Source organism: Parasteatoda tepidariorum, chromosome 4, assembly GCF_043381705.1.
Source record: "Parasteatoda tepidariorum isolate YZ-2023 chromosome 4, CAS_Ptep_4.0, whole genome shotgun sequence".
NCBI classification, from domain to species: Eukaryota; Metazoa; Arthropoda; class Arachnida; order Araneae; family Theridiidae; genus Parasteatoda; species Parasteatoda tepidariorum.
In genome coordinates this window covers 24974679-25002364 of record NC_092207.1, presented here as the reverse complement: position 1 = coordinate 25002364, position 27686 = coordinate 24974679, and the positions used below count along the sequence as shown (strand labels likewise).

The window sequence follows — 27686 nt, the reverse complement described above, 5'->3', positions numbered from 1 at the left end:
ATATAGTTCATATATATAGTATAGTTAATATATACATATATAGTATAGATCACAACGTGATCATTGTGTTTTATTGTGTAATTTGAGACTCTCATGAGTAGTATTTCCTGTATACGTATATCTGTTACCTGATTTATTTGTGTTTATAAAAAGAATCGTCAATGCAAGACAGATATAATGAATCGTCATTTGAAAAAAAGAAAAAAAAAGAACAAGGAATTGTTGTGAAACTCACCTTTTTAAGAATATATCAACTTCAAAATTTAAACCGAAATGATTTGTAGAATGAGCTTAAGCTCGCTGCTCTAACAATATGCTAACACTAACGTATGATGGTGCACTGCTTGCAACAAGAACAAACAGTAATAAGCAAATAAAAAGAGGCCAAACCAGGACTGTCAGTTACCATCTCACCATTTCACCGGCTCGCACCAGCCATAGTGCTGACATAAGATGTTCTCAGTGGTAGACGGATCATGGGTTGGAATCCCCTTGCCGTCAGGCTAACCGTGGGAGGTTCTCATGGTCTTCCTCTCCATGTAACTCAAATGCGGATCAGCTCCTTCAAAAAGTCCTCCACGAATGCAAATTTCGACCAATACTCGATCCAAGGGCCCTATTACTAACTCATCGAATTTTATTCCGCTCGGAAACGATTCCGATAGGAAACTAGCTTTCATCGGATTGCCAATTTCGTAAAATCCACTTTGCCGTAACATGAGCATATCGGAATCCGGAATCGAAATCGCCATTCCGCACGATTCCAGTGAAATTGGAGTTTGTAGGTGGGACTAACTTTGACCAAGTAGAAAATTACTATAATTCTAATTCATTAATCTGGCAACGATATGTTTGTTTTCTTTTCTTCTATGCGAGCTATCCTGCTAATGAATTGCCGTCAATAAAATGCTCTTCATTTTGCTTTGCTTCGACAAGGAAGAAAGACAAAATAACTCATAATTTGTGTAAATATTTAAACATCGCTGCCTTTATGTTTTTTTTTTTTTTTAAATTTTTTTTAAAGAAAACAATCATATTCTGCGTTGCACGTAAAGGGAAACCACGAAAATATCTTTCAGATTGCTTGACGCTTAAAGAGTGCCAGCTTAATGTTCAGGAATCGTAATGAAGTCTTTTTTGTTTAATGAATCATTTTTTAGCATCTTTGACAGACAGTTTATATTATTTTGTGAATATAACGAGATGCTCTTTATATTTTTTTTATTTATATTTATAACTCATCCCAAAAATCAAAGTAACTCGCAATTTCAGTATCAGCGAAAAACAATGTTTGTAAAAGTTACAAAAACAATTTATTTTAACCGTGATTAAGTTGAAATTCAAATGATCAAATTTTGCGTTGCACGGAAAGAAAAACTACGAAAATGTTTTTCAGATTGCTTGGCGGTAATTGGATTTCAACTAAATGTTCATCATTATCTCAATGAAATTATTTTTTCATAAGCAATCATTTTTTATTATTAATCAGGTCTAGCCGTTGAGGCTCAGAAGATCTGGAGTCTCCTTGAGGTCATGCTAACCGAAGCGGGGGTGCCATCCCCTCCGTAGAGGATCAAAATTGTGATGGCATGTCTTCGGATCATCCTCCGGGATGTTTCCCAGACCGTCGCCAATAGCCCATTGTGCAGCTCTAGTGCGACGTAAATTAACAACAACAACTTCCGAGCGGAATCAAGAGCTCGTAATACGGCCTAACTGACTTTCACGGATTTATGACGTCACGAGAGCTTCATTTCGATCGGAATGGCTGGAATTCAAACGTAGTTCGCCTCATTGCAAGGCAAACACTCTATCCCCTGAGCCATCGCGGCTTAATATGTATTAATTGAAATAAAAAAAAGTTATCTATCTGTTAAAAAGCACAGTTAATGGAGAAAAAATACTTATTCGTTTTGGGGAACCGTAAAAAAATGGCCATATTATTATTGACCTAATGCTTAATTAATATTGATAATATGCATTAATTGAAATAAAATAAAATAATCTATGAGCTAAAAAGCAAAGTTAATGGGTCAAGGTAAATGGGAAATTTTTCAGGAAAATAGTAGAAAATTGTCATCCACAGATGACAATTAATCTGTACTACCGACGGTAATATGTACCAATGGAATTATGGTAATTGGTGCAGTTTTGATAAAAACTCTACAACTCTTTTCTGTAGTTTCAGAAAATATTTTTTCCAGCTGTAGCAAAGATAGTGAATTAATATTTAAATGAATAAGAATCAAAAGAAAATTTTTTCCACCACTTCTTGTAAATATTCAGACAGAGAAATGGTCATGCTCCAAAATCCTTATCAGGTTCTAATAAGAGTTCTATTTTTTTTAAAAAAAATAAGTAGTTTCACTTGGTATCAAAGTTGCCGTTCTGCTTGCCATGCAGAAACACTTATTGAAATTTTCAGCATTGGGCCTCACATAAGCCTCATGCGCGGGTAGGGGGGACGGTGGGTATATGTCTCTCTCAGTATTTAGAACTCCCTAAAAGTCCCCCCTAATATTACAAATAGCGAAAACTCTCGTGAATTATTATCAATCCAAATTTCTTAAAATTAAGAACAAGAGCAAGATTTAATTAATAATAATAATAATAAAAAAGATGAAAAACAGAACAAGATAAGTAAATCACAGTTAAAGTTTTTATTCTTCTTTTTTTGTGCGTAAACGTATTTTTATATCTTTATGGATAGCTCGTCAATTTCCAACTAGGTGAGTAACTAAAAAAATATTTTAAAAAAGAATTGTGATCACCGCTACTCATTGGCAAAATGGTTGCTGTCTAATTTTTTTTGGAAAAGCAACTTCATTGTTTTCATCTTGAACATCTTTAACTGTTGATCCTGAACTGCTATGTACACAATTTCGGAGACATATTTGAATGCAGCTCAGACATATTTTGTGTAAATTCTTTTGAAGACTGAATAGACATTGAGCAGAAAATCGAGATCAATATTAACATTTTCGGATTGGTACAATGGTGTTTGAAGGAGATTTCGGATTCACAAGTTCATACATGAAATATGATTTGAAAGCTTGGTGCTTTTTTTCAATTTTACACGAATAGTGAATGAATCATTTATATTGCGTGGAAGACAGTCTACGGTTTTGTACAAGTCATTGGGTACATTGACAAATGATCATTTTATCCCTAACTGGTAATCAACACCCAGTTCTCGTATTTGCATGAATGGGGTTCGGAGAGCCACCATTCGCTTTTCGGTAGGGTTCAAGTATCTCAACCGCTTGGTACTCTTGTGAGAGACGGGCTTCGTGCTTGGTTTGGGAACGGAATCCTTTCGTTCTTTAAATTTGGCTTTTTCAACCTCGGTAAGTTTAGGCCTTGTCATCGTTTTCTTCTTGCTTCAACTCTAACTTTTGGGACCGTGACCCTCTTTATTTGTGATGTTCACCTGAATTAGTATTGAAAACGATACAGCTTAATTAAACTGTGGGTTAGAATTTCTGATTCTAAAACAATAAAAACAAAAATATCGTTCAAATGATGAAATTCTCTTTTATTCACAACTCAGGAAGTATTTATGGGATCTCTCTGGTCCTATATCACAAAAATAAACTCACTAACTTAATGCTTAACAAAATTAAAATCGAAAAAAAAGAATTCTAAAAAAATCTCAAACAGTAGCGGTCACCATAGCAACGCATGCAATGACGACGCATGCGCACTGTTTACTATTTATCTTGATTATTGTAGTTGAAAAGTGTGAGAACGCCATCAAATCCAAACCAAGACCCCTTTTGCCAATAGGTAAAAAAAAAAAAAAATCTTTTTTTGTTGGTTTTTATTGACAAATGTATTTTTTCACAAAACTTAAATGCTGAAGGGTTATCTAATTAGGTATTAAATATTATATTGATATATTTGCTTATTATTAAAACGGCACCAATAGTACGCAATTTTAATATCTATACTTAGGAAATAAGTATTTTACGGTCCCTCGAAAGGGATATGCACCAGAGAAAATTACTTGAAAGTAGTAAATTTTGATTACCATAAAGTTGGACACGTGCAATAGCATCATGCATGCCAAGTGATACAAAATACATTTTTTTTTATTCTGATAGGATTAACTCATGGAGTCTAGTGGATTAACTCCATGGATTAACTACAAAAAACGATTTTTGCTTATTTCTATAACGTTAAGCCCTCAAAAAGGGCAACAAATAATATTAGATTTAAAAAAAACTGAAATTATTTTAGCTATATTAACTAAAAACTTAGTAGAAGAATCAGGTAAGTGATATTTTTAGAACGAAAAAAATTTTTATGAGAACTATTTTACTACCAATTTATTAGAAAATGGGACTAATTCTTTGCCTTATTTTATCTACCACGGCCTAATTTGAAATAAGAATCATGCAAGCATACTTCCACTAAGCTCTTTAATTGTGACTGTGCCTTACACTGTTGAGCTTGATTTTGTGGTATTTCTCAGTATACTGATTCATTGATACTTTACTTTTTTTTAAATCACCATGTGAGAAGGACTTATAACTATATAGTTATATTTCTTTAACTATAGTTATAGTATAATTATAGTCAACCGTATAACTATAGTCACCCGTATAACTATAATTATATTTCTTAATAATTTTGATGGTTTTTTTTCAAAATTAGTATAAAATTTTTTCTAGTGCGCTTATAATGCTAAATTGTTTGTTAATCTCAATTTTATTAATTGATCGAAGGAGCATCTTAAAGACAATATATGAGTTTTTCATGCCTTTATTTTCTTTTAAATATTCGATATTTTAACCATTTTTAATAACTTAAAACACATTGCTTGCATTATTTCTTTACTTTTATTGCTTCTTTGTTGTGCTCCAAAATTTTAAATCCCTCCTAAAATTCCAAAAACATAGTTTTGAAGAGTGAGGCAGCTAACTCTAATTAAGCTATCTCTTGAAGCAAAAAGTACAAACATTAAAATATTTAAGGTAAAAATATACATAGTGATTAGGTAGATAGAGATAATAAAATTTTTTTACAAGAATGTTATCAAATCTAATATTTCTTTTTCTTTTTTCTAAAAAAAAAAATATTGAAATTTTTTTGCAAGAACTTGTTACTATTTAATTTAAATTATTGAAATAGCATCGATAGCTGTTAATTTTTTTCCAATAAATAAGTATTCATAATTATATCACGGTATGCAAAATTAGTTCAATGCGAAATGGAAATGACGATAGGATTACTTAAGTGCATAAAGTTTGATTCACTATCATAATAAATTAAAAATTTAAGTTTTAAATGTTTTCAGTTTTTTGAAAAAAATAAATGCTTCGAAAGTTACTAAAATATTGAATTTTTATTTTCTTTTATCATTTTCCAATCAAATTTTCTTAGTCTGTTAAATCATTTTTATCATATTTCTTTAGTGCTGCCATCTGAAGTAATTGCCTCAAAGGGAAAACCTGCTTTGATTATCTCCTATACGTTTCTCCTAATGTTATACTTACTGATATGGTATAATATTTGTCACTTTCAATGTAAAATACTTATAAAAATATTTTTTATTTTTATGACGACAATTTACAAAAGAGACAGGAAAATGTAGCTGTCCATCTTGATAGTAAATTAGAATTACTCTAGCTATCACGGGAGTGATTAACGCCAAAATTTGGCGAGATCTCTGCAAGTGCCTACAGGGAGTTTTTTGAGAGGGCGTGGTCAAAGAGTTAAATAATGACGTTTTCACGTATCGTCAAAAGTGGGATGGGCTTCATGACGTTCAAGTTGTATGAATTCCAACAGACAGAAAACAGTTCGCTTTTTAAAACTGGAAATGGAAACTGTACAACAAATATCAAAACAAAGAAAAATAGTTTTAATTTTGCTATTTTTCAAACTCATGAAACACAGGGGAAATTTTCGTACCGTGATCTGTGCTAAAATTGCTGCCAAAATTTGGCAAGATTCCCGCTGGGCGTTTTTTGAGAGAGCGTGGTCTGAGTAGAATCATGTGAAAGTGACTCTTGTTTAGCCCCACCCTATCAGTGACGATTTCGTCTTTGGATGTGCTGTCTGGATCGCCTGGGTTGAATCACATCTTGGCGAATTTAGTTGGCAGCACCAGATCACGATAGTGAAATATCCACTAGGGATCGAACAAGTAAATTATTTTTTAGCATTTTCATTATAAAATATAGAGCATTAGATGCTTACTAAAGTTGTATGATGTACTATACACTGTATTATGTACACAATGTATAAGTTTATCATAAACAAAAAGTTTGTAAACATAATTTTATTTATTTTATCAGTTTCTAAAACTGAAATAAAAATGTTTGCCACAATCCCATTAAACGTCTCTAAAAATATGAAACAAATTTTTTCAATTTACAAGTATAAAATTGATGTTTTTTTTTAATATGTACCCACTTTACCGTACTTTATTATTATTATTTTTTTAATAATTTCGAGATAAAACGCTGATTTGTTTTAAACAACAATAATGTTAACCTTTCGTTACTTTTTAAATGTTTTTTTTAAATATCTTTTAAATTTTTCAGGCATGGATGAAGTGAGTAATAAAGAAATCATTAAGAAATATGTAGATATTATTTCACAAGAGAAGTTACCAGTTGGTGAAACAGAGTATAACGAATTGGTAAGGAATATAACTAAATTGAATGTGAATTCATGAAAAAGTTTCCTACTGTGTAAATTTGATTTCGTGTGAACAAACTTTAGAATCCTCACTTTATAGACCTACTTGGCAGGGCAAATTTTTATTTTAATTAATAATTTTATTCTTTTTTTTTTATAAATTTTGGTACTTTTTGATTAGCTGGGTGTAAGAAAATTCAAATGTTTCTTTACTTTTTTAAAATTTATTTAATTTTTTTTTTGTTTAGATTTATTGTTTATCTAAACAACTTCTGTTTGATTGCTTATAAAAGTAAATGAAGGGAAAGAATAAGTTGGTGCAGGCCTACATTATTTACTTGAGCCCAGCTAACCGAAAGGTATTAAAATTTTTCATTTTGGAATAGTATATTTTTCAATTACAGTGCTGTCTGGCTATTAAAATCACACCAGTTCTTAAAACCATTTGATTTCATTAGGTGTCTGATTTTATAAACCAAACACTTAAGAAAAAAATATTTCAAAATTAATCTTTATAATTACACTAAATTAATTATTATTTTCTATTGTTGTTGGATCTATATTTGAAGGTTAATTAAGGGGTTTTAAAATATTAGCATAGCTTTGGGTGATTAGAAGGTTTGAAATTAAAGAATCATAATGGCTTAAAAGCTTAGTAATTTTCAATATTTCTCTTTCTTTACTGTGAAGTTCATTTTAAAATATTAAGCACTTTTCTGACCTCTTTTGAAGATATATTTACCTCATCATCTTATGATTCTTTATGATATTCTTCTTATGATTGATTATGATATTCTTATATGATTATCACATAAGAATATATGATGATCATAATTTTTTAATTCTTATCTTTAAATTTCCCTAAGAAGTGTAATCCACAATTATAACTTTATTCCTTTTGTTTATCGTTCCTGTATAAAAATTTCATGTTTTCAAAACTTAAGGAAATAAAAAATTATATTTATTCAGACAAAAAAAAAAGCTGAGTTTCCATTTTATTATATGTATATTAACGAAAATTTGATCTTACAAATGACAATAATTGAATTATTAAAGATGGTTGTAGCATTTCGATTCTTGCAGATTTGATTTTATAATCTATAGATTTTATTAGTGGTGGTTTTCTATGGTACTTATCATATTTTTATTTTTAAAACATTATAAAATGTTTTAAAAACAAGGCAATATTTAAACTCATAATTTTTTTTATAGGATCTGAATATTGATGAAATAAGCTGGATTGTGTTTAACATAAAAAATTTCAACAAATTATTTACAAAACCTGGTATAACTGACAATCAAATTTTAGTGAAATTATATGAGCTTATTGTTGGATTTGGTTTAACAAACTTTATAAAAGGAGAGGAAAGAGGTAATGAAAAGAAATTCCATTATTTATTTTTTCTAAATGTTCTTTAGTAACCAAGAAGTACAGAGAGAATGTCCGTTTACCGAAAGAGTCTCATTTTTTGGGTACTTTTTAATAATCAAAATAAACAAAAACTTTTTTACCTTCACAAAAAAAAATATATTTTTTCTTTGTACTCTTGCAACCTGTTAAGAAAAAGTATGCAAGGATAACAATCCTCCACCTTTCCGCTTATAATTTTACCCGACTTCCAATTTTTGTTCGATTTTAATCTATTTTCCGCTATAACTTGAAAAAAATTAGATATCTAAGAAATGAAATTCGGCATTTTGACATAAAGAATTGCATATTTTTTCTCACGTTACGTATAAAATGGTTATTACTGCTAAGAATCATACACTCAATTTCAGAGTGTGAAAAAATTTCCTATTTTGAAAGAAATTGCTGGTTTGAGATGAAATTGTCATGACTAAAGCAGGTCTTAATATGATTGCTCAAATGCGTGATTTGGAATTTGTGGATCGTAATAATATTATATTAAAAATTTAATTGAAATTTTAAAAACTATGTGGAAACCCCAAACTGTTGAAAATGCGATCAACAAAACCACACAGACAATAAATTCTTCACAAATAGAGTGCATCAAAAAGAAATTCTTCCATTGTGCGATTCAAAATTTCCCTTGTATAATAATGTAACATTAGAAAACTATGAAAACCCCTTAGCAATAACTGCAAAAAATGCAGTTGTACCATGTGAGATCGGGAATGAATTGTCAATAATGGAGTGTGAAATGAACAATTTGATCAATCGTTGCTAATCGAGTAGATCAAGAAATTATTACTTACTGAAATACATGATTTGCTGTGTATTATAATGACATATTAAAATATTTAAAAAAAGTGTGTGAAAATCTGTAACAGAAGATGTGAAAATGCCGCAACCATGATAATTATGTGGATTTATGCTTTGATTGAAATTGAGGTTAATTATGATTATTTGTTATTTTTTATTGAATAAGAAAGTTTTGATGATTATTTAACTTAAGGACCTATTATCTCGAAAAATCTATCATTTTGTGACTCATTATAATCTGTTTAAAATTAACAAATTTTTCTGTGCAATTTTTCATAAATTTTTGGTGCAAATTCCATTTATATATAAATGACTTTTTGACTTCAATTTTTGTATGTTTACCTTCATATTTTTAACTTGCTAGAAAACAAATTAATTTACAGTTTTGAAATTCATAGACTCATATCCGACACATTTTGTTTTCAAATTGAAAATAATAACTTTTGGGGTAGTCAAAATGAATACTAATAGCTGTTATTATTAAAATGTTTTTTCTGAATATTAGCCAACCTTATATACATACGTTAAAATGTGCAATATTTTTAATTTTTTAGACTACAGTTCAAGTGATTTTCCATATACTGCTAGCAATGCTGTGAAGTGTTTTAAGTATTGTGATCATTTACTGCATTCCTGTAAAGATCTACTATTAGAAGTGGAGAGGAATAAAGCACAGATAATCATCAAAAGCTTGATTCTTTGTGCTACACATAGTGATGTCCATATTTGGAGCAGTGATTATTCAAAAAAATCTAGCTTGGGTAATGATACATTATAGTGAATTTGGTATAAATTGCAAATTAAATGTTTTGAAACCTTAAATTAATTTTTGTGTACTTAAGTAAAATGTTTTTTTTTTTTTTTTCGATTTGTAAACTGATTTTTATTTAAAATATATTGAAGTAATGCTGCTAGACGTGATACATACTTGATGCAACTATAAAAAATCTCATTTTTATAATACAAAATAATCTATTTTCTCGAACTAAAAAGTAACAATACTAAGAACATTCATTTCCTGTAAGAAATTATTCCCACTATTTTACTGCAGAAAGGGTGTTCAGTTTTTATATGGGTATTAATTAATAAAACTCAACACAGCTCATAAGTAAACAGATGGTCTAAATGGCCTAAGTTTAATATGAATTTAAAGTTTAAATAGTTGACAATGTAATTAAAATAAAATATTAGAAAAATAGCCATTTTTACTATTTTTAAGGAAGTTTTCAGAGTTGATCTTGGAGCAAAACACTTGAGAAGTTGTATGAAATCAGAAAGAGTTAAAAACAAATTATTTATTTCACGATAAAATCTGTAGATAATTTCCCGTAGAAATAAACAGTTTAAAAAATTATGCAAATACCTTCTTGAAGTTTTATTCATGTTACTCCTGAAGCAGAAAACTATCACAACTGTCATTTATCACAAAATAATCATTGACCCTGCAGAATGTTATATGTATGGGGCAGATTAAGTCCACATCCCTGGAGAACAATTTATGTCTGATTCGCTATAAAAGTTATATTAATAAGCGTTCGTTTCCATATGTTTATTAGTTCATCTATCCAGATTTTGATATTTAATTAAGATTCCTTTTTTTGCAATTTTATACTGTGAAATATTAATTGTTATTTTTTTAGATAAAAGGATTTTCATTTAACTAGTGAGAGTTGTTAGTTCAATTTTTAAGATCGATACCCTTGGATATATTTGTCATTTTCAAAAAGTCTTGGTGCAGAATATTGGATATAATTTTGCTCTTGGTAATATTATAAAGACTATTGCAATACAAATATCCTTAAAGAATGAGGTTTGTAAGGTATCTGGAATCGATGATCTGTTTTAAGAAAAGGTAGCTCCTGCAATGCGCAATACAATCAAGAAATAGATAACTGGTAATAATGCAATCAATCATTTTTCAAAACCTATAAACAAATGTTATAGGTTTTGCAATTTCCTTACCATCCTCCTTATAAAAATTTATGCCAGATTTTTTTCCATTATTTTGACCATAAAAAAGTACCAGTACAAAGTTCTATAAAGTTTCATTCATAGGATATTGTCAAAGATTTTGAAAATTGTGAGTTATCTATACTGGATGAGTGTTGAATATATAATATGTATATATAAGTATATAATATATATAAGAGTAGAGAAATATTTTTTTCTAATTAATAATTGGTTGGAAAGTTATGAAAAATATTTTTTTGTACAATATAAAATTTTTAAACATTCAATGTACAAACTCATTAATTTGCATACTTTGATAAAAAATTTTAAAATATTATTTTATATATACTTTCATACTATTATTACATTTAGCCATAAAAATTGTTTTAAATATTTTAGATTTTCTGAAGTCTTTATTATCATTCTCAAACCATGATGACTTGCCAAGTTTGTTGTGTGATGACAGCTTCTATCCTACAATTTTCAAAAGAATTTTAAAAGAAATACGTCCCTATTTTGAGATGGACAAATGGTACAAAAATCCAAGTAGTTGTTACATATTTTCATGGTTCTTACTTCAAGTTAAAGTAAGTTTTCAAAATAATACGTTTTGTTGAAAAAAGAAATGTTTGTAAGAACTTTTATTGTACTGTGCTGATTATTTTTATTTTAAAACTGTTAAATACTATTTTATTTTTATTTCTTTGTGTTGTTTAAAGCAGACTTCACCAATACGGCTGGAAACATATTTCTCACAAATTTGTTTCCTACAACTGTAAACATGGTGAGTAGCGTTTTTAAAAAGTGCTTAAAGGTGCTTTTTTCATGGGGTGTTTTTAAAAAAAACAAAAGTGCTTAATTTTCCCTTTTCAAATATGTGATTTTTTTCTTTACCATGTTAATTTTCGCCACCTATTATGCGAAAGCGTTCTTTTCACGTTGTTCTATTCAATGTTTTCACAATAAATTCAACCACAATATATTTCGGCGTACCATTGGTCCATAGCGTATGAAAGCGCCATTCATTTTACAGGTTTGATGAAATACTTGCGGATCCGCACGTATAGTGAGCTGGGTTTGGTGAGATTAGTGCACTCTAAAGTGCAACTCTGCTGCATTTTGCAAGATATTCTCAATTTCAATCTTCATTTTCCACCCTCTGAAATCGAACCAAAAAATCTCTTGATCATTTTTTAATGGCTAATATAATCAAGAAAAAGTTCTTTGTCAAAAACTTGTTATTTTATCATGATCATGTAAAGTCCTTGAAAATTATTTTGCATTTTGTTAATGTATATAGTGCTTAAAAATATTTTTTGACTGCTTAAAAAGTACTTAAAAGGTGCTTATTTTTTGTTGAAAGACTTGGCTATGCACTGTGTTTAATATTCAAAATAAATAAATTTAAGGTTATTTTGTAAAATCTAAAATATTTTTACCATAAAACAAGCTTTGCTTACTTCTACATAAAAAAATAAGAATTTAAAATATTGAATTGAATTTTCGTAAATGTCTCTAATATTTTTATTAGATTAGTTTCCCCCCTATACTTTTTACACCATCCTACAACTTCCACACACCTCTAAGTTCGATTTTTTTTTCTGTTGATTTGATGTTCGATGTCATTTGTGTCACTGATGTTGTCATCAATGTTGATATGTCATTTGATGAATTAAAAAGAATAAATGATTTAAAAAGAAATTTAACAATGGAATTTCGATCATTAAAATTTAAATATTTTTAACATGGTAAATACAGAGGAAATCCTTATTTTTTCGTAAAGTGGAAAATAATATATGAATAATAAAAAGTGATCGTACATCTCAAGATTTCTTTCTTTTATTATTATTAAACAAATGCTAGCCATTGACTATTACTTCATTAGCTCTCAAGTACTTCTTAACAATACAAAGTCTTTTAGTGCAGAGCACATGTCCAAAGGCACAGCAGTCATGGCTTGTCCGGAATCACATAAAAGACAATCTGATGAAGTAGTCTGCTTGAGGTGAAATAAATGAGAACGTAGACAATCATGTCCGGTCAAAAGTCTAAGCATGACTACTGCAGTAGCATGGGGTGAATCTGGAATACTGTGAGTTCCACAGAGCACATTCCAGGACTTATCTGTAGCAGCGTGAGATGCCAAAGATGGAATGATTGTTTGATGATTCTTTTTATTTCAAGTTTAGCGGAATGGAAGGACAGATCACTACACGATCTCTGAAGAATATAAGTTCCTTTTTTGGCCAAAAAGTCAGCCATTTCGTTTCCTCGAAGACCTCAATGAGATGGGACCCATTGAAATGCAACACTTCTCTCAATACAGACGTTCTCAAAACAAGGGAACTACTATTTTCTGGGTTGCTTGACAAAGCCGGAATGACAGAGGTAGAATCTGAAAAAAATTTCAGCTTTCTCGGGACGGGTAAGACGAACAGCAAGTTGTTGGAGAGCAACATGGATGGCTTTGAGCTCTCCATCAAAGTGAATTGAAAATTGCCCAGTATGTAGATAAAAAGAAAATTTATTTCTTTTATAAATTTATCTATAAATCATAATAAACTTCAAAAGGTATAAATTAATGAACATGTCATTATAATTTTAAGGTGTGCATAAATTTAGATTATTTATAAACATATTTCTCATTCTAGCATCCGTACTTAGCAGACTATTTATGTGAAGTTTTCTCACCACCACATATATTTATGTTGGACAGTCATCAAAAATGTCATCATCTTATTGCCATACAGTGCTTCAGTCATATACTTGATAATGTTGTAAGTTTATCATATTTAATAATTTTTATATCTTTATATTTGGGAAAGGGATATAATTTGTTTACTGAATATGTTTGAATTTTTTTTTTTTTTTTGAAAATTTTTATTCTTTACTGTTCTTAATTAAACTGTTTTATGTTTGTTTCACTAAAATTTCATTAGTAAAATTCTCAAAACTTACAGTCGCATTAAAATAAAATTTCAAAAAGTTTGCGTACCCACGAGGTCTTATCAAATGTTTTAAGTTCTGCAATATTTTACGTACTTAATTTGTGAAAATATTCATAACATGTCATTTCTTTTTTTCATGAAAAAAATAACTCGTTTTAAAAATGACCATTATTTTTACATTTCCTTTTAACAAATAATACAAATATTTTTTATATATTTTTTTTTGGCAATCTAAATCTTATCAATCTAAAAAAATCAGGAAAATATTTAGGACTTAAGCAAAAATATCAAATTTTTTTTTTAGTTAAAATGAATAAATTTATGTTTGATGCTCCTGATAGTCTGATATTTTTTTTCCAAATAAGATCTTGTAATAATTTTTTTTCACTTCATATGTAATGCTCACTTCATATGTTTTATAAAATATTTTTTGTTTAAAAATAAAGGATAACTTAATTAATAATAAAATATATGCTACTAGTTACAAAATCAAAAAAATTTAATGAAATTATTTTGGAAAAATCAGAATTTTTTTTTTAGTGTTGGTGGTCACTCTATCATTATGTTTCAAAATATTTTCAAATGAAAACTACTCTCAAAAAATATATATATGTACTTGTTAAAACAATTATTTTCCTCTCCCTTCTTTTTATAAAAAGAAGTAGCATAAAAATTTCAATTTCAAAGCATTAAAATTTCAGTTTTCTTATTTTACATATCTCAGTGTTTAGTTTTCTTTAACTTCCAATACTGCTTTGTGTTATTGAACTAGTATTTTAACTTTTTTTATATGTAAATAGTAGTGTTTAAAACATAGTTATATTTTTTAACGTCATTTAATTTGTGGAATTTTTAATGCCTTTTGTGCAATACATTGTTTCACATAAAAATAGAGATTTTATTTTGAATAAATTATTGTCAGTTTTTGATTCATTTGTTTCTTTTTTTTTATTATGTGACGGTATTTATAAATTTTGTAGGTTGTGTATTAGCTTTGTAAAGGTTGTTCATGCGCCTTCTTTGTTGCATTGCTTATTTTCAATTATGTAATTGAAATATTTTATAGGTCTCTTTGCCTAAAAATTTCTGCTCTGCTGTACTCAAATAACAATAATATGTATAACACTAGCCACCTTTAGTAAAGATTGGTCAATATCATTTTTCCATCAATTTTTATGGCACATATTTAAATAAATCATAAAGAAGGAATAACTTTTTTTTTTAATCTAAAAAATTTGTCACTAGTATCTATAGATTAATGCAAAATGTGTTGAAGACACAAAGTCTTCAAATATTTAAAAAAATTTTTGAAATTTCTTTTTTCAAATTTTTATTTTGAGGTGTTACTGACATTAATTAATAATTAAGATACTTTTCAACATACAATTAATGGAAATTTTTGATTTATAAACTTAAGGTTTGAAAGGAGTATACATTTTGCTTATTTAGTAGCATTTTTTTGTATTATCATCATCATTATTTTCATCATGTATCAAAATATTATTAATTATTGTATTCTACATATCACAGAACTTTCAACTATTTCCAAATCATTTTCTTTAAATATTCTGTATCTGCCTTAATTATTTTTAAAATATTCTTCTCTTCCTTAGGAATAAAAAAAAATAATAAATAACTTACTGTCTTTATTTTCTTTATAAAAAAAAGTAGGTTTTAAAAACTTTTTTCTTCAGCATCTTGATAAATAAGAAAAACAAGAATATTTGAAAGGTTAATAGATCTGCAAAGCATTCTTTTATTATAGCACAGTAAGTTAGCTTTAGAAGTGATTAAATAGTATTTTTTAAGTCTCATGCCAATTATCAGTTCAAAATTTGTCTCCTAAATTATAAGAATGCATTTTTATCTTAGTATTACACCAAAGTTTGGATATAAAAACGCATTAAAATAGTAATATCTGATGATGAGGAATGATTTGTAATTATCTGAAAAATGTTGAACTTGTTTACAGAAAGATCATAATACTTATGTTCAAGAAGTAAAAGTGTTAAAAAATAAATAACTTTGCTAACTGTATTTATTGTTAAGACTACTTTTTAAATAGTGGTGAATTATGAGGATAATTTAATTACTTATTATCTAAAGAAACGGTTTTGTGTGCACTTCCGTATGTGTATATAAATTGTAAGATAATTTTGACAAATTTTATATCGTAGTCTGACCTGTATAATATACGTGACCGCTGCTCATAGAAAATTTTTTACTATCACAGAAATTTTCTACTATTGCTAAAAAATAATAATAATCTGCCTTTTCAAAAAAAGTTTGCTTTCAAATTTCGCAGAGAAAAAAAAAAGAAACATTTTTATGCTTTTACCTACCAATGCAATCGCGATTTTAAATTGCATTCTCACAATTTAGAATCACGCATCCTATTGATGCAATTTAAGATTGACCATCATACTTTGTATTTTCAAGATTTTGTATCAAATATCATGTTTTATATTCACGTAGTTTGAAAGCCACTATTATGATTTGTGTTGAAATGACTTAAAATTTATATATTGGAATTCATATTCCCGTGATTTTAAAATAAAACATTGAGATTCATGTTCATTCTGCTTTAAAATCAAACATTGAGATTCGTATTCACGCCATTTTAAAACCAAACATTGAGATTTGTGCTCACATGATTTTAAAATCAAAAACTGAGGTTCATATTCACACAATTTAAATAAATAAACAAATTCTTGCAGCGATATTTTTATTAATGCAGTGTTAACATTTGTCGGTTTTAAAATGTTTCTTACAGAAACTTTTTTCTTGCTCAAATTTCCGTTATTTTTTCAATTATTTAAAAAGTGTTTTTGCAAGTGATATTTTTGAATTTCTTTTTTCAATTTTTTGGGTTTTTTACCATAGTCATTTCTGTGGTATAAATCAATATCGAGTTCTATAAAAGTTAAACGTTTGTAAGAAAAATACTTGATTTTCAAACAAATTTTCCAAAAAAGAGGTCGCGACAAAAGGTGGTAACTTGTTAACAAGAGTTTATCAATATGTGTTTCACACAATTAGGAAGTTTTTAATTTTATTTAAGTCTGATCACAACTTACCGCACATTTTCAGAATGTCTCACAAAATTTCNAAAAAAAAAAAAAAAAAAAAAAAAAAAAAAAAAAAAAAAAAAAAAAAATGACACCCTGTAAAAAGTTAAATTGTGCTACGGGTACAAACATTTCCTTAAATATTTTAGTTTCATTTGTGTGAAAATGTGATTACTTAAAGAAAGTTAATTTCTAAGCAATTTTCATATACTATTGAAAGTTTTTAATTGTTATATTTGTGCTCTTTCTTAACATTATTTGTTAACATTTAAGATCAGATGAATAATTTCTTTTCCTTTGCCTAGCCTCCAACTTTGATAAAAATTGACAATAGAGCAGATGTTATTTATTCATTATTAAAAGGTTACACGCACAGTTCTGATGAAGATATTATAGCTGCATTAGCACCTTGTTTTTTAAAATTGCCAGATTTCAAGTACCAGAAGGTAAAATAGTTTTTCCATGAAATTTTGTTTCATTCTTTTATTTGTTCTTTTACCTCAATTTATTTATATACAGTGCTAGAAAAAAGTCTGAGGCCACCACTATATTAATATGATTATTGCAGAATATTATTTTTTTAAACTTTGAATTAGTTACTTTGCTAAGAATATGTTTGGGAAAACTGAAAAAGTTCCAATAAAAGATGAACTGATGGACCAAAATCGGGTTTTGTTGCAAGATTATTCTGAAATTCACAAATTTCTTACCACAACTTAATGGTTATTCGAGAACAATATTTAGAGACTAAAGTATTCTGCCAAAAGCCTGGTTTTAAACCTTATGAAAATCTTTTTATGTGCTTTAGTTAAAGATGTATATATAAATAAAAAGTATAAGACAATTTATCAACTAAAATCTGTAATCAAAAAGAGCTAATTTCCACTTTTTGAAACCTTGCAAAATCTTTTACGAAGGATGGTCTCATACTTTTTTTCACCACTATAATTTCATTTTTTAAACTTTCATTGTTTTCTGTTAGATTTATTTTTTTATTATCAAGTGCAGGATTTTTTTTCTTCTTTTTTGCTGTACAATAATGCAATGCTTTGTATACTGTATAACATTTGTTTCACACATTTACTTGTTTGCATTTACTTAAGGTTAATCAGATGTTTTCTAGCCTCTCTTTTTTACAGGCTATTTTATTATAGTAGTTTTAAATTATTTTCAATAATCAAAAACTTTTTACACAAAGAAAATTTGCTTAGTTAAAATTTCATGCTTATAATAATAATATTTTTCAGGTGTCTTTGTATATACCTAAATTGCTTGATTCTTTCAAATCTGATAATTTTTAATCCTTGTTATTAATTCTAAATCAATTTTTTTATATTTTATTTTTATGCACAAAATATTATTTTTTCAGTTAATTCAAATACCCATGATAATCAGTATTAAAATTTTATTGTAAGTATAATTTAAATATGTACATAGTGTTAGATGACAGCTGCAATTTTATTTTAAATAACTATAATCTTAAAATATGTTCTTGAAACCTTATCTTATGTGCTCTCTATCAAATATTTTTTATTTCAAATATCTGTTGCATATTTACTTGACACAATTTTATGATTATTTTGAAGTATATGTGACGTTGAGGGACTCATTGTCCCTCCTATTTTTTAAGTTAGGGCTATTTCCTTTACACATGAAAAAAAAATATTAATGTTATTCTTTTTTTTGTCTCGCAGAAAAAATTCACAATTCCTCTGCTTTTATTAATGCATCTTTCTGTCTATGTTTTGTGTATATTTTCACTGCACTTACATTAAAGTATTTATGATATAAAAAATAGAATTATTAACTGTAGATTTTTGTCATACAATTTCTTTTAATTCTCTTTTTTGTCATTTTTAATACAAGGTAATCAGTATTTCAATTTTTACCTATTTCTGTAAATAAGAATAGATTATGTTAGGTTAAAAAATTATTTTATTTTAAACAAAAAGAAAATGTTATTGAAATTCTTTTTTATCTGTCTTCTTTAATGTAGTAGCAACTTTATGTAGCCTGTTTACATGATGCATTATATTACCAATCTGAACTATATACCATATTCACTAGCTCAGTATCCTATCTATTTTTAAAGTTCAGATAATTTTTTTATACATTTCGGAAAATAAGGAAAGTATTAATCTTTATTTTTTTTCTTCTTCATAAAAATATTTTAATTTATAGTTAAAAGTATGTAAAATATTTCTAGGAATTCGTATATTAACACATTACTCTCTTTTAATTCTTAAAATCTGCATCATTTTGTTCCTTCTTGTTTTCTTTTAATACAAATGAATATTTTACTTATTTTGTTAATTTTCAAATTTATTTCCATTGTTGATTTTATTATAAGTATGATTTAATCGAATATGAACTATTATAGAATATAGAACTTATGGAATAAGATATGTAATATGTTTTAAAATTTTAGTTTTAAGTTCTTAAAATGATTGTGTATATTTCAGCTGACTCAGATTTCTTGGAATCGTTATGATGAGTTCTTAAATGTGCTTCTAATAAGGGCAGATATGGAATGCAAACTGCATATCAAGTTGCTCTACCTTTCTCACATTCATTCATTTATTCAAATACTACCACCCTTTAAACACTTAAAGGTATATAAGTTTAATTTATAATTTTCTGTTCATTAATATATATTATTTGGGATTTGTATTGAAGAAATAATTTCTGATTATTGTAATTGTAAAAAATGGTAAGTTTCTTTATATTGACTGGTTTGCTAACTATTTTGCATGCTAATATTGCAATTCAGTGGTTCTTAAATGCCATTCACTATGTAAAGAAAAAGTGAGGAAAATAGTTTAGAAAGAAAATTAAAATTAAAGTTGTATTAAGGAAAACTTCACAATTTAACCATTAGTTCCCTATTTTAAATATTGATGCTTCTCCCGTATTTTAAAGATCTCAAAATCAAAATACAGTAGATTATCCCAGCCATTCCCCAAAGGTGTTTTGTGGTACCCTATGATTCTGTGGAAAGGTTACCGAGGTTCCGTGAGTTAGGGCCTTTTTTTTTAAACAAGTAATCATTTATGAAACGCGTAATAGGCTTGTATTCAACCAATAATCGATCATTTATTTAATAATTTGGTTATTATTAATGTAATCATTTAAGTAATTTGTCAATAAAAAATTTCAAATTTTAATGGCAATATATTTTATTTATATAAATTTTTGATACAAATATATTCAATAAATTACTCAAAGAATACACATTCACAAATGATTGTATTAGTATTTCTCATCAAACTTTAAAATTAAAAAAAAATTAATCAAATTCAAGAATTTTGATTGTTTTTCTCTGATAATCATTCTCATCTTTTCTGACAGTTCTTTTCAAAAACAACTATTCTTCAATTTTATTTATGCATACGCCATAATAAAACTAATAGACCAAAAGTTGCTGCAGACGACTTGCACTTGCGAATTTAACTGCTTTACATAAAACCTAATTTTTTTACTATTAATTGATGAAATATGACAAAATTTCATTCTTCACATTAAATGTTTCTAAATTAAATTGACGTTTTATTTGTTATTATTTTTTTTAGCATATTAACATCTGCTAATTGATTTTTTTAACGGTCAGGGTTCTGCCAAAAGAAGTTAGATTGTTTAGAGTTCCGTAACTGAAAAAAAATTGGGAACAGCTGGGTTATCCAACACACACAGGATCAGGGGATTTTCGGAAAATAGAAATCGTCAAATAATTGGGGAAACTTCTTAAATCAATTTTGTAAATATATACTTAAAATGATTAGTGACTATAATAAAGTTTAGTTAAAAACTTCTGTTTTATTTTTCTACCACAAATATTGATATAATATGAAAAAAAAATTGGCAAATCTTTGTCTTCAGCTTAATTGTCATCTTTTAGCTGTTAAGTCCTCTCTCATCAGTAGTTACATTAAAATGAGTTGAAAAAGTAGTGTTTAATGGCACAAGGTCCATCATCTCTAATTATGCTGAAAATTTTCAACTTGCTTTGAAATAATTGTCAGATGCTGCAGAGTTGAATGATGGGGGCTCTATTTTGTTCTGAAAAAAAGATGCGTTTATTCAGGGAGATTACATGTTAGAGCCTGGTTTCATAACATATCATTAGTTCACATATATACGGTGTGATTATTAAGATTGTTCCTTAGCACATCAGAATCTGGTCATAAGATTAAAAGTTTTATGATTTATTTTTATTTTTCCCATAGTATATTTCGATTTTTATGTTTTTATATATAGTATTTGATTAATTAAATGATAAACCCGGATTTTTTTATTTATGGCAAAGAAATATATATATATATATAAATATATTTAAATAAGTTCTTAAATTACTTATTTTTTTAATTACTTATTTTTTTTTCAAATCTGCATTTAATTTANTATTATAGAATATAGAACTTATGGAATAAGATATGTAATATGTTTTAAAATTTTAGTTTTAAGTTCTTAAAATGATTGTGTATATTTCAGCTGACTCAGATTTCTTGGAATCGTTATGATGAGTTCTTAAATGTGCTTCTAATAAGGGCAGATATGGAATGCAAACTGCATATCAAGTTGCTCTACCTTTCTCACATTCATTCATTTATTCAAATACTACCACCCTTTAAACACTTAAAGGTATATAAGTTTAATTTATAATTTTCTGTTCATTAATATATATTTGGGATTTATATTGAAGAAATAATTTCTGATTATTGTAATTGTAAAAAATGTTAAGTTTTTTTATATTGACTGGTTTGCTAACTTAGAATTTTGCCTGCTAATATCACAATTCTATGGTTCTTAAATGCCATTCACTATAAAAGGAAAAAGTGAAGAGAATAGTTTAGAAAGAAAAGTAAAATTAAAGTTGTATTAAGTAGAACTTTACAATTTAACCATTAGTTCTCTATTCCAAAGATTGAGGCAATTTTTTTTAATATAGTATTTGATTAATTAAATGATAAATCTGGATTTTTTATTTAAAGTTTTATAAATCTAGAATACTCAAAGAAATGTCATAGAACTACAATAAAATGTTAAAAAAAATAAAAAAAAATGAATTAATTTGAGTTTGAGGTTCTTAAATTATAATATTTTTCCTGAGAAAATTGTTCTTGTAATACTTTTTTCTGAAAAGAAATTCTTTGTTTTTTATACTACATTTACACAAACATTTTAATAATAATTAAAAATGTTTGTGTAGTAATGTATATATAAATATTAGTAATGTATTTCATAAATAAGAATAAATAATATATTTTATATCTAAGAATACAGCAAAATTAAATAATTAATATTATAGTTTATGCATCCGGTTACAAAAAATAAGAGAAACTCAATTAAAATTCAAAGTTAAATTCAGTCTGAAGAAAAGGGAGCTTTTTTTTCTGAGTGTTTGTAGCCGTCCTGTTAATATCATTTACTATGAACTGCATAAAAAATTGTTATAAGTGTGATGCTTTAGCAAAATATCTGATTTAATTTTGCAGCATTTTCAATTTGAATTCTTGTAAAATTGTAATTTTTCTGTAGCAATGAGAACTGCATCTGATACAAGAATATGAATTTTATAACTTAATTTATTTTGTATGTAAAAAAAAGTTATTTAAAATCACGAAAGGAATTCTGAGGCTGTTAAAAATGCACACCATTGCGATGAGCTTTTTTATTTTTTCATAGAAAAAACTTATGGTGTTTAGATTATTATTATTTTTTTAATACATAAATTTGTAGAGATAAAACCTGTTCTATTCCTTAGCATAAAAAAAAATTCAACAATTTTATTTTAACATATATGCAACAGTTCTACAATTTTATTTTATTTTGAGAAAAAAATTGAAAGTGATATTACTAATTAAAATAACTTTTTAGTGGCCTCAATATTTTTTTAAATTTTCTTTTTAAGTTTTCAAACATATTATGTTCATAATTTGATTTGTAGAATTACCTCTTTAAGTTCAGATTATCTCTAATTTGTATTTAATAAATTGTTAAAAAAAATTTCCCCATCAGAAAATTTAATTCAATTATTTTTTGTGATTTTCTTCATTATCATTTGCTAGGTAGGCCTTAATCTATTAAAATAAGAAGAAAGTGAATGAAATAAGAGTTAGGCACAGTATTGAAAAAGAAAGTGCGGTGATTTGGAGGTTGTGATTAAGCTTAACTGGGAAAATTTGCTAATTGAAATTTTTGTTGTAATCTGCAAATTCAACAAATAATTGTGTCATATTTATCCTTGTTTGATACATTGCATTCATTCATTTTATTTTTTTTAAGTAGTGAGAGGGCAACATGTGATAATAATAAATGTGTATAGATTTTAAAATAATGAGAATAGTTCCTTGCCAACTTGTGCAAAATGTATTTCCTCTCATTGTTGCAGCTTTAGAAAACTTGCATTTTGATAAATCAGTGTTAAAGTATTTTCAAAAGTATTGTCATTCATATTCATATTAAGCTTTCATTGAATTTCATAAAAGAATAGAAGCACTTGATATTTTTTTCAATGGCAAAAGTATCAAAATTACTCATTTTTATGACTTACGACTCAAGTTTATTTTCATTCAGTTTGGCTTTTTCTGATATTGAGTAATTTACTTATTATATTTTTTTTTAGAAAATTTTTTGAAAGTATAGCTAAGTTTCGAAGGAAACTATTTAAATCAAAAAAAAAGTTTTTCATTTTTTGTCTATTTTTGTTGGTTATACTTTTGTGTTAATATAAATAGTGCAATTAATGAAAGCAGTCAAAAGAGGCTAATGCCATATAATAATGTCACTGATTGCTGCCATAAAAGGAAATACTGTCCCCAAAGAGTTAGCAAAGCAGTTTTCACATTGTTTCATAACTTTTGTTATAAAATCATTCATACATTAGTTATAAAATTATAATTTGATCTATTTACTTTGTGATTAAAATGGACTTTAATTTTGTTAAAATAGCGTCTATGGAAAGTGATTGAAGATGGTCTCCTGAAAGATTCTAATCCTCTCTGTTTGATAACTACCTTAAAAATTTTAAAAGATGTGATTAGAAGTTGTTGGCCAAGGTATGAAATTTAGTTATATTGTCTAAGAACAATTGTATAAAATTATGTTCTTTAAACAATAAATTTTTTGTGTCTATTAATATTTTTATAATTCAGATTGTCCCTTTTTAATTGTTTTTTATGCAACATCAATGACAATTACCTTTTTATTTTGTTTATTACATTGTGAAATAAAAATTAATCTGAATAGTTTTGTTTTTAAAAGTTTTTGTAACTATTCAGTTTTATTTTTTAATGAATAATTTTTTTTAAACATTATGTATGTTGAATTCTCATAAATTTTCTTTTAATGTCATTATTTGTCAATTAATAAATCTTTAAAAAAATTAATTATAAATTAATTTTATAACTATATAAAATATTTATTTTTTTAGAAAAAGAACCTGTTAAATATTTAAATTTTATTTAGTATTATGGATTCACAAAGACTTCTTTTACCTAATATTTACAAATTTTAATACTCTATATTTCAGTTCCTAAATATGTGCTCCTATACATAAGTTTTAGTACCTTTTGTTATTAAAAAAACGGTTCAACAAATCGACACCTAAAATTATTTAGCGTGCAACATTAATGTCAACCTAGAAACTTTCTTATCTAGGTTATTTAATTTTCAACAATGCTTAATTTAATCATAGTTAAAAAGTAAACTTTGATAATAATATTTTTTATTAACCCACTGGTGGTTTAGAAAAAGTGCAAAATTGGGAAAATGTTTTTCTCCTATACACTATTTCCCAATCAATTAATATGGAAACTATACAACTTTTTATGTTCAGAACCGCTAGTGGGTTAAATCATCTTTTACTCATTTTTAAATCAATATATTTTTTTAAATAGAAAAGTACATCTAAATACTACCATATATTTATTGATATTAGTAGATATTTCTTTCTTTTAGGATGTCTTACTATTGCTTTAGAATATTAAAATGTTTAGCTATTTTTTTGGAAGATTTTGACGAGCAAAAATATACTGATAAATGTGGTATGTATTTATTTATCCTTATTATTTATGATAATTATATTCAAAAGTTAATTTATAGGTTGTAGGTAACTGGTAAGATTAATATAATTTCCTTTTAATTTAGCAGTGTTAATTTAAATTTATTTTTTTCATACATTTAAATATTTTTTTCACTGAAAAGATCTAAATCGTTTGCTATTATGCATGTATAATTTCTCAAATATTTAAAGTATTTTAAATTTGTATTAAAATTTTTACATTTATACTTGATTGTTGCCTAACCCCTGTTAGTTGTAACTGACAAATCGATTCTTAGCATCATAATGACATTTGTAATAGCTTTCATAATTTAAAAGAAATTTTTTTAAAATTAAATAAAGATATGACTGTAGTTTCTTGTTGAAAAAGTAGGAATCTTTATTTTTTGTTAAATTGTAAATGTTGTCTTTTTCTTCAGTATTTATTGCTGAATATGTTTTTATGATCTCTGTTTTTAAAATAATTGATTAAAATTGATTACTTATTGTTAAATATTTGTTAAACAAGCTTAGTTTTTACTGTAATTTAAAAGCTGCATTGAAGGACAGTATTATTTCTCACTTCTTTATATTAATGTTAATTTTTTAGTGCTAAATGTCCCTCATTAAAACGAAGCATCTGCTTTGTGGTTGGTCTCTAAATAGTTTACTTTACACTACATATTTTGCACTATATATTGGTTTATCTTTATTAATATTGAATGGTTGGATGGAACTTAAAATGAAATACTTGTTTTAAATTCTTTGGAAATTACAAAAAAAAAGAAGAAGAAAATAAAAAACTATGAACATAAAGCAGTTATAAGCTAATTTCAATATGGAACTTGAAAACTGAATAAAACTTACTTGTAATTTTCTTTTCAGCAAATTTTAGTATATGTTTTAAAAAGATATCATTTGAAATAAAAATTTTAGCATTTTGAAAAAGTTACATTTTTGTTGCTGATATTAAATCACTTAGATTAATTTTCTAATAATTATTAAGTGATATCTTTTCTCTTGTATAGCATTTAAGATATTGTTTTGTTATAAACATAAATTTTTATTTTCAGAAGTTGAAGTAATACACAAATTGTGTGAAGAGTGCTTGTTTCTTTTAAAGTGTGCTTCCAAAGAGGAATTTGAGGTATCATATTTTTCATAATTTCTTTAAAAATTTCTATTTTAAACTAATTATAAATAAGATTATTTTTTTATTGAAACGGAGTTTATAAACTCTTTCTTTATCTCCTTAAAATTAAACATAAAGTTAGTTATTTTTTGCTCTTATACATAATTAATAAATAAAGTAGTAACATAATTAGTAATAAACAATTTATACGATCAATGGAATGAAAAGTTTATGCAAATATGGACACTGTCGATAATGAATGTAAAGTCAAGAATTAAGTATTAGATAGTTTCCATATCATTTCATTCTGTAATTTTCATATCATAAATGCCTATTTATTTATCGAGTGCACCAGTACATGATAGACTAATGTGAAATTAATCTATACAAATATGTATGTAGATTTACTTTGTCAACTTTATACAGAATTCAGTTTTGCCCTATTATGTTATTTGAGGTATAATATTCAAAAGTAAAAACCTAGAACTTTAAAAAAAAATTATTAAAATTTATAAAAAAGTTTTCTCGCTTGATTGCTGATGAATTCTACAATTGCAATTAAAATAAATATCAGCATGCATGTTATCGGCAAGCATATTTTCAAACTTCCTACAGGAAATATATAAATTTTAATATGCTTAAATATTTTTGAAAGACTCTGTATGTGCAGTTAAAAGTAATTTTTTTTATGGGGAATATTATTTTAATGATTCTATACATAAATTCAAATTATAAATGTATTAGGATTGTTTCAATTTATCTTTATTCCCACCAAAAACAAGTATTTTAACTATCATTTTGGTAGCCTGTTTTGGGACTAAAAGAAAATACACTATTTATTTTGCTATTACGATTTCAAGTTCAATAATTTATTTAAAGTGTCATAGTGTTCGAAAATGTACCCGACTGTATTTTATCTTACACATGCTTTTTTTCTGCTTTTATTAACTTTTAACTATTTTCAGGGCATTGTCACTAAATACATTGAAGATACGAAAGATGTTGATGCACTATGTGTAAAGGTATTGAAATCTGTGATAGATAAAACTGAATCTTAAATATTTAATTGTAACCTGTAAATAAGAACTTAATTTTATAAATAAATGTTATGTTCATATATTGTTAGTTTATTGTTTAGTTTTTTGTTGTTAATATTGATGTAATGTTTATTTAACTTAAAACTGCACACAACTTGTTTATGACCTTAATCTACATATAATGCTCTTCAATGACCCCACCCCTATAATGCGTAGGTTATGATTTAAAAATAGTTTTTGATCCTTGTAATAAAATGTATCAGTTGCTAATTCTTACAAATATCAAATAGCAAATATTTTTAGTTTTGTTATGGACGCTTAAATTAGTAAAAAATGTGTTTTTTTTTTATTTGCTGTCTGTAAAATAAATTATTTATAAAATATTCCTAGACAGCTATGGAACTGGAGCAGAAACCTCCAACAAAGGAAAGTATGTTTTTTGCTCTACATGTTCAAATAGTATTCTTATAACAGTCAGAACTCTGAAATATTTCTCACTTAATGAAACAAAAGATTTAGAATAAACAGTAATCTTCCATGGTACCTCCCGGGGGTAAGTACAAAAAAAGGATGGATACTAAGACTCAAAGCTAATGCAAACAATACTGGAAAAGAGAATCCTTTTGCATTTTTATCTCAAG

The 27686-nt window shown here is 26.6% G+C and overlaps 1 protein-coding gene and 1 long non-coding RNA gene across 5 annotated transcripts in view; one reads left to right on the top strand and one right to left on the bottom strand.

Moving 5' to 3' along the window:
• The first annotated feature begins 5751 nt into the window (after positions 1 to 5751).
• On the top strand, positions 5752 to 27133 carry LOC107447417 (TELO2-interacting protein 2). 4 transcript variants are annotated; one of them, XM_071179550.1, is made up of 13 exons: positions 5752 to 5949; positions 6037 to 6151; positions 6552 to 6649; positions 7861 to 8020; positions 9427 to 9633; positions 11222 to 11409; positions 13474 to 13599; positions 17144 to 17284; positions 19301 to 19450; positions 23787 to 23893; positions 24795 to 24880; positions 25950 to 26023; positions 26974 to 27133. In XM_071179550.1, the coding sequence occupies exons 3-13, from the start codon at positions 6554 to 6556 to the stop codon at positions 27064 to 27066; spliced, it is 1428 nt and encodes a 475-aa protein (XP_071035651.1). In that variant the 5' UTR covers positions 5752 to 5949; positions 6037 to 6151; positions 6552 to 6553; the 3' UTR covers positions 27067 to 27133. The 4 variants fall into 4 exon arrangements, with proteins under 4 accessions (XP_071035651.1, XP_042896818.1, XP_042896819.1 ...); XM_043040884.2 differs by lacking the exon at positions 5752 to 5949 and having other exon boundaries at positions 5995 to 6151; XM_043040885.2 differs by lacking the exon at positions 5752 to 5949 and having other exon boundaries at positions 6145 to 6270.
• The window catches only part of LOC110282957 (uncharacterized), a 50559-nt gene continuing 43534 nt past the window's right edge, over positions 20662 to 27686 (bottom strand). Inside the window, exon 3 of the long non-coding RNA XR_002376755.3 lies at positions 20662 to 20894. This is a non-coding gene — a long non-coding RNA (uncharacterized lncRNA). The remainder of the gene's footprint in view (positions 20895 to 27686) is intronic.

Excerpts from the sequence above, each read along its gene's own strand:
- LOC107447417 (XM_071179550.1), top strand. The coding sequence starts at position 6,554 with ATGGATGAAGTGAGTAATAAAGAAATCATTAAGAAATATGTAGATATT. Across the intron at positions 24,881-25,949 it reads AAAATATACTGATAAATGTG|AAGTTGAAGTAATACACAAA; the intron begins GTATGTATTTAT and ends TTTTATTTTCAG. Across the intron at positions 26,024-26,973 it reads CTTCCAAAGAGGAATTTGAG|GGCATTGTCACTAAATACAT; the intron begins GTATCATATTTT and ends AACTATTTTCAG.